Source organism: Wolffia australiana, chromosome 4, assembly GCF_029677425.1.
Source record: "Wolffia australiana isolate 7733 chromosome 4, ASM2967742v1".
Lineage (NCBI taxonomy): Eukaryota > Viridiplantae > Streptophyta > Magnoliopsida > Alismatales > Araceae > Wolffia > Wolffia australiana.
The window spans coordinates 20,020,378-20,036,307 of record NC_135838.1 but is presented as its reverse complement, the minus strand read 5'-3'; the positions used below and the strand labels follow the sequence as shown (position 1 = coordinate 20,036,307).

At 43.8% G+C, this 15,930-nt stretch overlaps 2 protein-coding genes across 2 annotated transcripts; one reads left to right on the top strand and one right to left on the bottom strand.

Moving 5' to 3' along the window:
* Window positions 1-5,218: 5,218 nt before the first annotated feature.
* On the bottom strand, window positions 5,219-6,646 carry LOC144702290 (uncharacterized). Its single transcript, XM_078574281.1, has one exon. It carries the CDS (start codon window positions 6,029-6,031, stop codon window positions 5,399-5,401), a length of 633 nt encoding a protein of 210 aa, XP_078430407.1. The 5' UTR covers window positions 6,032-6,646; the 3' UTR covers window positions 5,219-5,398.
* A 190-nt stretch (window positions 6,647-6,836) lies between these two features.
* On the top strand, window positions 6,837-8,860 carry LOC144702289 (putative polyol transporter 1). The gene is made up of 2 exons (XM_078574280.1): window positions 6,837-7,152; window positions 7,226-8,860. Exons 1-2 carry the CDS (start codon window positions 6,849-6,851, stop codon window positions 8,593-8,595), a joined length of 1,674 nt encoding a protein of 557 aa, XP_078430406.1. The 5' UTR covers window positions 6,837-6,848; the 3' UTR covers window positions 8,596-8,860.
* The last annotated feature ends 7,070 nt before the right edge of the window (window positions 8,861-15,930 follow it).

Genomic DNA, 15,930 nt, shown 5'->3' with positions numbered 1-15,930 from the left:
TTGCGAAACACTTTTTAGAGAAAATTCGGATGAATATGGATTTGAAGGTGGCAGATATGATGCGGGAAATAAATGAACTATTCAGAATCACCATTTCAAAGCAAACCTGTTATAGAGCTAGGTCCGAGGCGCGCATGAAGCTTCGAGGAACTTTGGACGACCATTATCACATGCTTCCTGCATATGTTGCCGAGTTAAAAAAGGTAAATAGGAATGGTACTTTTGAGCTGGTTCTTGATAGAGCGACTCCAGATTCTTTGGTTAGGTTTAAGCTCCTCTACATATGTTTTGATTCCATAGCAAGATGGTTTCTTGAAGGTTGTAGACGAGTCATTGGATTGGACGGATGTTTTTTGAAGACCCAACTTAAAGGCCAACTATTGAGTGTTGTTGGGAAGGACGGGAATAATCAAATGTTCCCCATTGCCTGGGCGGTAGTCGAAGGTGAAAATCAATCTTCGTGGACTTGGTTTATTCAGCTTCTGATGAATGATTTAGGAATGGTTGACGGAAATGGCTGGACTCTTATTAGCGATCAGCAGAAGGTACATATGTTTTTTATTTCTTTGAACTCTTAATGCTTATCGTCCAACAACTGTAGTATTTTAACAGATTGGTCCTGTCTAACATCGTGCAGGGACTGAAAAATGCAGTGGAGAATTTATTACCCAATGCGGAGCATAGAAATTGTGCTAGGCACATCTATGCAAATTGGAAGAAGAAAGGGCATTCTACAGAAATTTTGAAGAACTTATTCTGGAGAGCTGTGAAGTCTACAACGCATGAAGATATCCAACGGATTATGAGGGAGATGAGCACAGTGAATCCACAAGCTGCGCAAGACTTCCAAGACATAGGTATAAAGAAGTTTTGCAGGGCGTACATTAGTAGGGATACAAAGTGTGAGGTGATTGACAACAACATTTGTGAGTGCTTCAACAATTACATCATACATGCTAGATCTAAGCCTATCATAGACATGCTGGAAGAAATTAGAGGTGCAGTCATGCAGAGAGTAGCAAAAAAAGGGAGTTGTTTTCTAACAGAAATGATACGTTATGCCTCCGGTTAAGGGAGTTGGTCGAAGAGAACAAGAAGAAGTCAAGGACATGCACTCTTAGGCATGCGGGGAAGTATCAATTCGAGGTTACTGACTTGGGAAGCAGATTTGTGGTTGATCTACTTCGTAGAACATGCAGTTGCGGATATTGGGAGTTAAGGGGCATTCCATGCCCCCATGCTATATCTTGCATTCATTGGATCAAGGAGGACCCCGTCATTTTTGTCAGTGAGTGGTTGAAGAAAGATGTCTACCAACTAGCATATAGTTACGGTATCCCGCCAATGAATGGAAAAAAACTTATGGTGCGAAGCTGACGGGAGCTATCTTTTCCCTCCTCTTGTGAGGAGACAACCTGGAAGGCCCAAGCTGAAGAGGAAAATTGACGTCAGTGAGAAAGAACCCATGGTACAAAGACTATCGAAGAAAGGCGTGCATATCACGTGCTCCCTCTACCACCAAGTTGGCCATAATCGGAAGACATGTACTGAACGAAGAATAGAAGTTGGAGGCCAAGTACAGTTCTAATTTTATGCCCAACTTTGTTTACATGCTTCTTTGAGTTTTTTCAACGTTAACTAATAAAGTTGTTTGATCAATCATGCAGGGATCTCAGCGGTCTACATATCCGCCAATTATCAAAGAATGCAGGGATCGCCGATGAAGTTGCAATGGGGCGACGAAACCTCAATGCGCTTGACCTTATTATTCACGTGCACTGTCAGAACTTTTGTAGAACATGATTTACTTGTTATTTAATGATATGAACAATTTTCGTATTCGCTATATATGTGGCCGTCTATGTGGTCCTCTATCACAATTGATATGTTTCTCTTCGTTTATGTTAATATCTATCTCATCAGATATGTTTTGATAGATATGTCCTCTCTACATATTCACGTCTATATCCTTATATATGTCTATCTTTATCTCAATGTCTGTATTGATCTACACGTATTTATGGTTCTATCCTTATCTTTACCTCTTTATATATTTCTGTTGATCTACTTCTATTTATGTCTCGGCTTCTCAGTTTCTGTTGATCTACTCAAGGGGGCTTATTTAAAATTTGTGCCTAATCATTCAAGAAAAGAATTTATACATTTACCTTCAATCGTGGTCGTAATGATTTGTCAAAACATTTCAAACCGTTGTTTATGATGTTGCTTTTAATGTGAATGGTTTTATCGACATAGATTGTATCAATAATTCCTGTTAAAAACGTCATGAAATTTGTATGTGTTTGCTTCCTCAGGTGGCATAATTTCAAACATTTAGAAGACAATTTCATTAGGCACTAGATCAGCATTATAATGTAATTTGCTTAATTTCCTCAGGCCTGCTCAATTAATTCATTAACCAAAACGATAAACCAAACTAAACATTAAGTGCAATAACCAGAAGTCAGCATGCGAAAGTGGGGATACAACTTTAAATTCCTTCAGTTGCACAACAACATCAGTTATGGACGGCCTGTCATGGGGATACATATTCGCCTTATATTCTTGGGTCCATAATACTGCATACATCTCCCTATTCCAGTTTTGTTTGAGCTCTCTGAGTAATGTGGGTTCTGTCCACATCAATTGCTGGCCTTCTAGTAACGAGCTCAAGCAGAACGACCCCAAAACTGTAAATATCAGTTTTCTCAGACATTCTATTTGTTTGAACGCATCTGCACAAGAAAATTTAAAGTTAACAATTTACAGATTTCTTATATTTAAAGACACCTACAATTCTATAAATTTGACATTAAATTATGAAAAAAATTTAAGGTGGAAGATCATCTCCCACGCCAAGATTCTCGTGGAATGGGAAGTCGGCTGAACTGATTAACAAAAGCAAATATAATTATTGTCTAACAGAAATTGGTACTTATGAATGAACAAAAAAAAATGTCTTATTAAGAATAACGTTCATATTACAAAAAAAGAAATTATTGACTAGTGGATAGCTCACTTACCTGCAGTGCATGCGTTAGAGCCAAGAGCTCTCCGCACTCTTCAGTAAGTGCTCGTTCTTCACAGACCACCTCAGCAAGATTAGAAGCAACACTCTGCATTCCTTCAACCAGGTGAAAAATTATACACGGGCCTACTAAATTTCCAATTGCTGCTTCCCAGTAAATGATGAGATTTATCTGGTGAAAAAGAAACCCTTTGGCAGAGACATAAGACTCGGAAAGCTAACGATTCAAGAACCTCAGTTGCAGATGAGAGGGCCTCTCCAATCTGATTGATAACAACCTGGGAAGGAATACTTTCTCAGATTTTTATCACAAAATTCAAGGTAGTTAAAAATTTACATTCCACTTGGGAAGTTAAATTTAGTAGAATTAAGATAGATTGAAATTGAGATAGATTGCGATATTTAGATTGCGATATCATACTTCCCAAATTGAAGATCAATCAAACCTGGAGCTCTGGTCGAATGCGCCGACGGTGCCACTGTGGCTATCAGCAGGCATGGGAGTCAGCCACTGAGAGTAATCATGATCTAAATACTCCCAATCCGGAAGCATAATCCCAGAGATTCCAAGGATACCGAAGATATAAGTGGCGATCATCTTCTTGACGGAGAAGGTCAAGAAAGCCACAACAAGAATAACCGCTCCCAACATAACCAGGCACGTCCGTAGAACATCTTCTCTGCCCACATCCTCCTGTTCTAAGAACCCTAGAACAGCAAGCGCAAATGGGCAAATGGGTATGGAAGAGCATGAATTTAGCTTGCCCATCTCCTCTTTCTCCCAGGGCACCTCCGTGGCCCGGGCGCAGGTGTTGATGACGGTGTTGCAGGTGAGGACCGTCGGCGCGACAGTCGAGTGGCCGCTTCAGCCGATCGAGGAGGGCGAGGGCGACGGCGAGAAAGAGGAAGAAAGGGCATGGTCGCCGTTGTGGCCAAAGTCCTTGATCAGCGCGAAAGCCCCTTCTCCCCGACGCCCTTTCTTCCTCCTTCTCCACCGTCTCCTTCTCCTTCACCACCTTTCTGCGCTCTCTCCCGGGTGACTCACTCCCAGGTGACTAATCGTTCCTATTTCTCACTTTCTTCAAATCGCGTTATGACGTGGACTCCACGTGTCTGCCAAGTGGATTCCGCTTACGTGGACGCCGCCAGAATTCCACCTGGCAGCCTCATCGAGTCCACGTCACGCCCGGGCTGCGACGGCGGACCAAATGGGCGTTTCGGGCTGTGACGCGGCGAAAAAAAAGATAGGGCTGTAACTCGAATTTTCGAAAAACTTTAGGCTGAACCGTGATATTAACCCGAGGAAAAAATCATCTTCACCATTGCCATGCATTTGTTTCTGACTCTTCAGTCAAGGCAAAAGAAAATATTTCAACCAACGGTTGCTTACATCTTAAATGCAAACAATGGACTGCATCCACTGAGGAGATTGAACTATACTGATTGAGCTATGGTTATTTTTTTCCCTTATTCAGACCATTGAATACCGGTATAGTACTTCTTTTGGTGCAGGTTTCTGGGACTATGCAGTAGTTGGTGAGAAAAAGAATCATCTTCAATGTTTTATGCCTTTTTACCTGACTCAGCCTTCAAGGCTGTAGAAAATATCCGGACAAAGGCTTGGTCACATTAAAAATGCAAGCTAGGTGTTGCATTCACTGATGGGATTGAACTATGAGCAATATAAAACGCAAAAAAGTATATCTGAATTCTTGCTTTCCCGACAAGAGAAAGATGGAAAAAAACTTGGTGGTTTTCCCAGATTTCTGACTTTAACGCATCTTGAGAAGACTTTCGGTAACATCTCCCTCATACGCCCTACTGGAGCTTCACATTTCTTCTGTTCCTCGCGCGTGGCGATATCCCTATTTGCCTACAGAGCCTCTGATGTCCCAACTTTATCCCATGAAAAGCGGAGACGTCTAAAACGTACGAAAGGAACGGCGGGGCATGCGGGGGACCCCGTACTATCGTTCTTCCTTTTCTATTCTTATTACTATCGGTTTTTCCTTCTCTCGGTTATCCCGCAGTTCTAGACTTACAAACCCACCCGGGGCCACCCCTATTATCTACCCTTCTCAATTCTACATCTTTTTTTCTCAGTCAAAAACCTCTTCTACTGGACGTCCTCACGCTACGCCGGCATGCACCTGATAAAAGTCCTGAAAATCCCAAGAACTTGAAGCGATATTGACAGAAGGAAGAAACAGTATGACCAAAATCGCAGTCATTTCCAGATTTGAATTTTTGGAAATCCCATCTTTCAGGACTCTGATGTCTCCAGGACTGCGCCTTACGTTATCCACAGAAAATCATCGGTTTATTAGTACATACACGAGATAGAATAATTAGAGGAAATATCGGCGTCGACTAAGTGGTGTCGAAGATGGCAGCCCAGACATCGGAGAAGGCGAGCACGATGGCGGGATGATGTTGCTTCGAGTTGAGCACGAGGAGGGATTGAAGGAGCTGCTCTAACTCCTCCTCCTCGTACAAGTCGTTCTCTATTATCATCTCCGCCATGGAGCTCCGAAAGTCCCAATAAGGGTCCTCAGACTTCTTCACAACCGCCACGCTCTCCTTCAACAGCGGCTCCGTCTTCAACCTCTCGATCGGCGGCGAAGAATCGTCGGTCGAGACGCTCCGGGACGACGCCATCACCAGTTCTGTCTCGCCTTCGGCTTCCTCTTTCTCGCTATCGCTGCTGAACCAGTGGCTATCAGCGGAGGAGACGCTGGCGTGGGAGCCTCTATTGGGCCTGTCGTTCTTTCTTCTCCTGCGGCAATGGCGGAGACTGAGAGGAGGGAAGAGTTCCTCCTCGCCATCCTCTGAGTCGATCTTCTCACGTTTACCGTCTTCTCTGGGGGAGATGACGAGCCAGTTCTCCTCGTTCTCCCACAAGAACGCCGGCTGCGGCGCCTCGCCGTCGGACTCCTTCTTCGGCCGACGGGAATTGACAGAGGAGATCGCCCAAGGAATCCGCAACCTGAACCTCCCGCTCATCTTCTTCTTCTTCTTCCTCCAGTCGGCGGCGACGACAGTAACTGCGCTGTCCACCGAGGCTGGGCAAGTTATTGACTTTATACGGAGGACATCTGCCCAGATGAGAGAATTATAAAAAAATATGCGTCACTTGAGCAGGAAATGCCACCCCCCTCAGAGAAAACTACAGGAACGGGTTGCCCATCAATGAAATTCCAAGATCCAGCAAGAACAGTAGCGGATGAGGGAGGAGCTGGCCCGAATCCAATCGTAGTAACAGTCTAACAGAGCCGGGAGATGACGTTAAAGGAACCACCCCCTTCCCCTCGTCCAAGTTTCGTTGACGAGGGGAAAAACCGGGCCCCATCGTCGCCATCGCCGAGATCGAACGGTGGAGGTCGATTTCCGAGGCTAGAGATGAGACAGCCAGCGCAAGGAAGGAGAAAGAAGGAGAGGACACCTGCGCCTGTCGAATGAAGACACGCGCTAGACGACACAAGGAAGCTCGAGGCCGGCTCCCCTGGCTACCACACGCCGCCACTTATGTCATCTCTGATTCATCTCTCTGGATGGGACTGTGGGACGTCTCTCTTTCTCTCTCTAGATCGGATTGATTGGAGAGAAGGAGCCATTCCGACCAGTCATCCACCGATAACCGGGCTGGACCTTCCAACTTGAATTTGGGCCGGAATGGGCAGCCCCCGTTCTTTGACTGCCGAGTAGAAGATCTATAGTTGGAAGCCACCGCGGAGATTTTGGCCTGCTAGTCGACAATCCCGCGAGACCCATGATCGTGATTGTGATAAATGCTCCCCTCTGACCTCCTTGTTCCTTGCAGATGATGGAATTCTTTAATAATTTACTTCACTTTCCGTTTAAGATTCGGACTCAAAGTTTTCAATGCCTCGTCATCCTGGCGCGGCTCCGCCTGCCGCTATTTATGCCTCACGGATTCGCGCTTCAGAACCCAGCAAGAACTCACTCTCGCTCTCTCGGAATGGGTGAAGAGGACGAGCATCGATCGAGGAGAGAGGGAGAAGAGACGGGGCAGGCCATGGGAGAGGCGAAGAAGACGAGGAAGAGCAAGTACGCGCTTTCCTGCGCGTTGCTAGCCTCCATGACGTCCATTCTTCTAGGCTACGGTGAGAACTGTTCACTTCGGAGACTGTTAGTTTCCTTTTTCTTGGAACAGGACATAACTCCAGTGTGAAACAGACATCGGGGTGATGAGCGGGGCGGTGATCTTCATCAAAGACGATCTAAAGATCAGTGACACCCAGATCGAGGTCCTCGTGGGGGTCCTCAACCTCTACTCCCTCATCGGCTCCGCCTTAGCGGGTAAAACCTCCGACTGGATAGGCCGGCGGCTCACCATCGTCCTCGCCGCGGCTATCTTCTTCGCCGGCGCGCTGCTAATGGGCTTCGCCACCAACTACGCGTTTCTCATGGTGGGGCGGTTCGTAGCCGGGATCGGCGTCGGCTACGCATTGATGATCGCGCCGGTCTACACCGCCGAAGTCTCGCCGGCCGCCAGCAGAGGCCGCCTCACGTCTTTTCCGGAGGTCTTCATCAACGCCGGGATCATGCTGGGGTACGTTTCAAACTACGCCTTCTCCCCGCTTCCCGAGCGCCTCAGCTGGAGGCTCATGCTCGGCGTCGGCGCCGTCCCCGCCGTCTTCCTCGCGGGCGGCGTCATGGCCATGCCCGAGTCGCCCCGGTGGCTGGTCATGAAGGGCAGAATCGACGCGGCCAAGCAGGTCCTCTACAAAATCTCCGACACCGAAGAAGAAGCCGAACTACGTCTGGCGGAAATCAAAGCCGCGGCGGAGAGCTCGGAATCCGCCGCCGGGGACGTCTGGAAGCAGCTTCTGATCAATCCTACGCCCACCGTCCGTCGGATCTTGATCGCCGCTGTGGCCATCCACTTCTTCCAGCAGGCTTCCGGGATTGACTCGGTGGTTCTGTACAGCCCAAGAGTTTTCGAGAAGGCCGGGATAGAGAAAAAATCGACTCTTTTGGCCACCACGGTCGCCGTCGGGTTCACCAAGACGGCCTTCATCTTGGTGGCGACCTTTCTTCTCGACCGGGTCGGCCGGCGGCCACTGCTTCTCTGCAGCGCCGGCGGAATGCTCTGCTCTCTGCTTATGCTCGGCGCCGGGCTGACGGTGGTGAACCGCCACCCCGCCGAGAAGCTCTACTGGGCTGCGGCGATCTGCATCGCAAGCACGCTCTCCTTCGTGTCCTTCTTCTCTATCGGGCTCGGGCCGATAGCGTGGGTCTACAGCTCGGAGATCTTCCCTCTGCGGCTGCGCGCGCAGGGAGTTAGCATGGGCGTGGCCGTGAACCGCGTCACGAGCGGCGTTATCACCATGACTTTCATATCCTTATACAAGGCCATGACTATCGGCGGCGCCTTCTTCCTCTACGCTGGCATAGCCTCCGCCGCTTGGATCTTCTTCTTCGCCGTCCTCCCCGAGACCAGGGGCAAGACTCTGGAAGAGATGGAAACTCTCTTCGTCAAGAACAAAGATAAGCAGGCTGCGGAAACGCAAGCGACTACTGAGCTTGTAAGTTGTAAGCCATGACGAGACGTGTGTCCGTGTACCTTCCCTCCTTGGATAGTCCTTTCAAATAATTGTCACAGACGATAAAAAGAAGAAGTTGGGGGAAAGCGAGGAGCTAGTGGAGAAACCTGGTGTGAAAGATGAGATGTGACGTATGAGGTTGAAGAATCATGTAGCAGAGGCCACGAGGGTAGCGAGTGGACGGATGTCGTCCGTGTAGATCGGGCTTCAATAATTGAGAATAAAATTATCTGTAGAAAACGGGGAATCCGTCCGCTCTTCTGAACGCCTTGTTGACCTTTTGCCTGAAGTTTTCTTTTGTCCTTGGCTTGAGGGTTCAGTCGCCCCAGTAGAGTGTACGTTACACTGGGGTCCCTCCGCTACTGTAAAACTCTTCTAGAGCTAAGAGGAAATCCCCGGTTAGATCTATTGCAGATGACGGGTGGATAAGCTTGGAATGAGGGAAAGTAAAACCCAGGTATTGAGGCAGAGAAACGACACAGGGTAGGGTTTTTCTTAGGGAAGAGGCACGCTCTGCTCAAAAGAGACGAGCTACCCGTGGAAGGCTTTGATGCGGGGTCATTTTCATGGAATTATTCATGTTAGAAACGAAGTTATGTTTTTTTAATCAGAGTACGTATCACATCTAAAGGTTTTTACATGATTTTTGAAAATTCGGAAAATACCAGATAATGAAACTGTGATGGCTCACTGATCAACATGTATTTATCAAAGCATTCCTTCGAATTTATTCAGATGGTCTGGGATCGTGGAAAATTTGCAAACCCTATGACCCAAGAAATGGCAGAGGGAAGGGACGTGTTAAAAATATAAAAGTTGTAGAGGAATTTTTCAGTCTGAATGTTGAAGATAAGTCCTTTTCAAAAAAAATATTCAAATTAATGCTCCTACAACACTTATTTTTTACTTTAATCGAACTTGAAATGCTTAAAGATTTTAGAGTTTGTACGGTCACGTGTTAGACTTGATTCGCTGAGGAGTTCCATTTTGTCTCTATCTACCCTCTCCTTATGCTCACATATAGGCTGTTGCTCTTGATAATTCTATAGTCTTGATTTCCTTTACTTTGATATTTTCATAGATAACCCTGATATTCACTTTTTTACATTTGAAATCGAGAAATATTTTCAAAGAACCAACAAAAGCCAGAGTATAGGGCATATAAAAGTTTGGTCTAGTGGTTATTCTTGAACTTACACAATACCTGCTTGATGAAGTTTGAAAATTAAATATTTTAATATACGATAAACATATAATTTGAAATATGTATTGATAATTGGCCTTTAGTTGTTTATTTTCTGTCATAAAATTTATAAAATACTTGAATATACCCACCGATCATTATTTCCCTCTCTGGCGTTCATTATTTTCTGTCCTAAACTTTTTAAAACACTTGGATATACCCCCTCAGCATTATTTCCAACATCATAAAGCATAAAACCAATAATAGATAAGCTCCCATGTACATTCTGTGATAAAAATGAATGAAATTAAAATTTAGATAAAAATATGGGCATGACAGAAAATATTCCCCAAACTGCACAGCCTCGATAATGCAATTTCAAAAGGAAGTTACCTTTTGTATGGCCATCCAGTTTTCAACACTTTCATAGGTTGATGCTACTCATATCCTTTTTACAAGAAAAAGTGCATTTATAGCTAATATTGAAAACATATGTCGTGTTCAATAATAGCTAGAACTTTTTATATGTTTTATATTGACTCAATGATTGGTTTAACCAGGAAATGATATCTATCAAGATTAATTTAATGAGCTATAATTCAATTCCTTCATATTGGAACAAAGTGAGCTTATTGTCTCCACTTTCTCAGCGGTGTTCAATTTTTTATGTGCAGAGACACTATGTGCAATATTTTAATATGCGTAATAAATTGTAGATGGATAATTTATGCATGCTCCGTTGGTAAGAAAGAGTTTAGATACATATTTTAACTGGTTCTGGAATATGAAGATTGTATTCATTAGCATTAATTTAAAACAATATAAATGTTATATTTCCATAGAATGTGGAGTTTTAGTTTTTTCAAAAAGCTGAACCTTTAGTTCAATTTATTAAACTAGGGTCATGAGCACATTTGAAGTCTCACCTAAAGCAATGTTATTTGGGTAAATTTATTGTCTCCACTTTCTCACTGAAATAATATATTTTTTATTAGTGAGATAGTATTTACTATGAGACATAAAAGTAAATTTATTTTCACATTGTGTCCTTAAGGATAGTTTATACCCATTGCATTGAACTACCATGAAATTCAGTTATAATTCATTTTTGTGATTATATTTTGGATTGGACAGTAACTTATGCCGTATTCTATGGTTAACAAATGAAAATTTATAGGAATGTGATCCATTGATAATTAAAGGTACCACCTCAGTATCAACAAATATATATATATATATGAAAAATTCTAGTGTGTAATTTTGATGGGGCTGATATATTTAGTTTGTGTTTTTTTGAGTAGTTTATTTATATTTATGGTTTGTCTATAGTTAGTGGGCCATGAGTTTTAAGTGACCCGCCCTGTTTAAAGCCCTCATAAGCCACTTATTTCCCACGCATCAAATAAGTGATTTGAGCTAGACTGGCCCTCCCTTTCTCACATTATATAAGCCAGTATATAACTGGACGAGATGAATACAAGTAGTGTTTACCTCTAACAGGACAGGTGGTGGTGACGACAGGTGGAAGAAAAGGTAAATAAATGAAATAAAAACTGTAAATGCATTAAATTTACTTTCATATAATGTAAAATAGTTTGACTGGTAATACTTTTTGAATTGGCGTTCATGAAATTTGTGTGTACATTTGAGGTAAAAACCACTAAATTAAGGCACTAATTTTTTGTCCTGGAAAATCTCATTAGTAAAACATATATCATAAATCATAAAATAATTCTGATATAATGCTTCACAATGGCTTCATTTTGTACATATGTTGAGTTACAAAATCTTGAGGGAATGAGATTTTTTATTTTTTATATTTATCATTCATAATGCCCTATAAATTGTCTTTTTGAAGGACCAATATTGTAATTTCCGTTTATTTAATTCTTTCTCTAGCTCGGCAGCATGATTCTAGTCTAACCTAAAGAATGTGATGATTCAATGGATTTTAGGGAGATATTTGAACTTCTAAAGTAACTTGTATATCTTATCTAATTATTATCATGAACTACATAATTATTATACTTTTTAATATCATTGTGAAATACTGCTTATCATTCCTAGGACTGTTTTGATTAGTGTCATGATTTTGATGGTTTCTATGATCATATTCTGGAGGCTAGTGCTCATTACAACACGTTCTGGTTTACCATATCATATAATTACATCATTTTAGGCATTATATGTGGCAAAATTATAAAAGGAAAATATTATGACAGGGCCATGGCTAGTGAAAATTTATGTTGAAGTTTAGACTTGACTGTTGGCAATGTTCTGAATCAAACATACTTTCAGAATAATTTTTTTGTGAGTAAAAGGAAATATATTAGGTAATATGAATTATCATTTATTTTTATGATGTTAGGTGACCCAAGAAGAAGATTAAAAGAAATTTCCATCAAAGTATGTAAATGCTTAGTTCAAAAAATTAAAACAATTTTTTGTCATTTGTGTACAGATCCTGTCTCTCTACATGTATTCCTAATGTCATATGTACATTCTCTTTATGTTCCTAATTCATAAGTTATGTTCATAAAACTCAGTTTCACATATACGCTAGTTCCATTACTACTTCAACAGTCACCACTTTATTATCTGACATCTTCAGGTTAAGTATCTAATACATCAAAAAATAGAAATAATTTGGGTAGTTTAAAATGCGAAATAATGTAAACCTATAAGTTATCCACTTTATGATAACACTTTATTCATTTTTCTAGATTATGATTAGTTTATTAGACACTTCGATATACATTAATTTATTGGTACACTGATGTGGAACAACTGGTCGTGATTGAATGACCATTCCGGCATCAACCAGGCGGGGAAAGATGTAGTCTGAATGATGATGTGAATGCATGTGGAAAGTCAACAAGAAGCACAAACGGGATGTCGATGACTCTGACAACCAATAAATTATGGTAAGAGGGTCCTTAGTATACACTAATCTCCCAATGACCTGGACATAGGGTTGAAGACCAATGGTGCAAGCATGGCTACTGCCCCAAGCATGCACACCCATGATGGGTCCAATCAATGGCAAATAGACAAGAATTGTATCCCTCAAGACAACAAACCTATCTAACTTTATCCTAGCCCCGACAAGGGAGACGTGCTCAACAGGTACTAAAAGAAGTAAGAAAATGTTTTAAAGGGGTGGGGATGAGCGTTCCTGCAGGTTGAAGTTTGGGTGGCTATGGCAGTGGTGATGAGGGTTCCGCTTGTGTCACGTCAAGGTTGACGACATCATTTGTCGAGGCACGATTGCAGTATCAGGTCATCAAATTCAGAAGGTGGCGCCATTTGCAGCGACGAAGTGATGGTTCATGGAGTGGTCAGCGATGTGCGTAGCAACACTAACGGCGTGCGAACAATGTTGGGTGAAGTTGAAAGTGCCAACGACTGCGCATGGGTGGCAGCACAGGGGGAGGCATGAGCGAGGGTCAGAGGGGATGTGGGTGGCGGCACTGGTACTGCCCGGTGCACAGTTAAGATGGTGCAGGAAGAGCAACCGGTGGCAAGGTGATGACTTGGGAATAGCGAGGTCAAAAACGGTGGTGGCGCAATTGGCGTCACGTCATGCAATCGTGTACTGCAACGGTGTGGGCAGCAACGGTGCCGCGAGGGACACTAGCACAGCCTAGGCAGTGGCGGTGCGGCAGCAGCACAATGTGGGCAGCACGACAGTTGCATGGTCAGTGACAACAACAGCACATGCAACGAGACGTTGACAACGGCATAGGCTCAAGAGCGTCAGCGCATGGCAGCATTCTGAGCAGGGGTGTACAACAACCAGGAAACCACGGTGGCAGTTGTAACATGCATGTTCAGTGCTTCAGTATGATCATATTTACATGTATATTTGCATTAAATCGCTCATATTTGCATGTTATCAAGCTTAAAATGATTAAATCTATTATTAAAATGATTTTCTGAATTTTCTGAATTTTTTGGGATTTTTCTAACTATAGATTCTAAAAGAATATAATTTTAGATAGAATCTGATTTTTCTGGAATTTTTAGACATTAAATTTGGAAATATATGATTTTTCTAAGTCAATATATATGCGTATTTTTTGGGCTTTTATTTTATTTAACGTGATTTTTTGAAGTATATTTGGCTCTTTCTTTGTGCTGGGTGATGTGGCATGCTCACGTTCACTCATTTAAAACAAAAAAATAAGAAAGAAGAGGGTGACGTGGCACACTGACGCATCACCCCGTCAGCACTCGATAAAGAGTTTTTTAATGCTTTTTATTTTGTTTTCTTTGTCCTTTTTCAGGTACACGTGGCGCATAATACAAAGAGCGCCTGCATGGAATACAAAAGCAGAGAATATCATGCGCTTTGACTTCTTAACGGGCATGGAAAATGAGGACGCTGATAAGGAGGGAGAAGGAAATCAAGGGCTAGGATTGGCTCAACTTCAAACGGTCATAACGTTTGATCTACAAATCCATTTGAGTTGAAATTTTCAGTGTTCCTTCGTTTTCCTCTCCTCTTTCCATCCATACCCTCCGATCTATAAATAGAGGCCTGGATCATTGTGAAATTTATCTTAAACATACTTCCTACTTGTGTAGGCTGATTGAAAGATAGTGAGTTTAGACCAGGAATTTATCGTATTGAAGTTGTTTGATTTTCTTGGTCTCACCCCCTCATTTAGAGAGAAAGGTGAGAAGAGGAGAGGGAGGAGAAGGAAGGGAAGAGGCAGATTGGGTTGAAGGTGCTAGGAGGGGTCCCCTGGATTGCTCATGTGCTCTCCAACAACCTCCCCTCCTCTTTTCCCTGAATCAACAGGAAACGCTGCCTCCAACCAGCCCATTAGTCGTCTTCCGCTCGGACGATCAGCCATTGACGATTCAGGATGATGGACAATTGTTGTCCCTCGACGAAATTAGAGTGCGGCGCCAACGGAGCTAGGATGTACTCCGACGCCTTCTTGACCTGAATTGGGCGCCTGATTCATTCTGGTCGGCATTCGGCGACTCCGACCAAATCGACCGTTGGTTGCCACTACTCAGCTTCTGATGACTCTTTTGAGTCCAATTTGGGTGTGCAACTCTGTTAGGCCAATTCTCGGCCACCCGACGTGGATCTGGCTCTTGATTGTTGCCGACAAGGGGAGTAAATTCTACACCGACAGAACAAGATCAAGCCCCCAACGCCCAATTCAATCTGGTCGACCTCTGGCAATTCCAACCAAATCGGACGTCGATTGTGACGACTCAGCTTCTGATGGCTCTTCCAAGTCCAATTTGGATGACCGGCTCCGTCAGTACGGACCCTGGCCTCCTAACGTGGATTTGGAGTTTAGACGCCACCAGAACGGTTACCAGGCACCCTAAATTGGGAACGGTTGATCGACCCACCCAAGATGGCCAAGTTGTGCCTATCTTGGGTCCTGATGCCCGAGACTCCTTGGATGGTCAATCAGCGGCCGATTTGCGATCAGCTCTGATCCATCTGATCGCCCGGCGGTCCTGCAACCATGCATCCGACCAGTTGGATTCCGATCGGGTGGCTCCCGCCCCGCAACCGCACAACCCGCTACGACAGCACTACTGATCGAGGCACAACGATCGAGTGTAGTTCTGCTCGGTGTTGCACCGCCGTCATTGATTGCTTCCATCTCCTCCCTCAACTCCGGATCTCCTACTTGCTCCTGCGCTACACCGCCAGTCGAGCCACTGTTTCTTCTCCGGCTCCACTCCATATTGATGAACGAACTGCACGACGACCTGCCCGATGACGAGGTACACCATTTCTCCGTCGTTTGTTATATTACCTTCTGTAGTATACTTTCACCTTGATTCCACCGCGCTTGGGCTAGGTAGAAGAGAGAGGAAAGAATTGAGAGAAAACTATGACTCACTTGAGCATCTTACCAGTACAGATGAGTTCGCCCATTACGTGCGAGCCCTACGGATTGAGTCTGTTCCATCGTAGACGTCACGTCACTTCGACAAAGTTTGAGAGGCCATCGTCGTCACCCGGCGACCCATCCAAGCTCGGAGCTTGGTGCCTCCCTCAAGTTGGAGCCTGCACGTACGACATGTATGACACATCTTCATCACGTCATAGTTACATTAACTTGATAGGGTTTCATCCATCGAACGAGGACACCGTCAACGTTCTATACCACTAC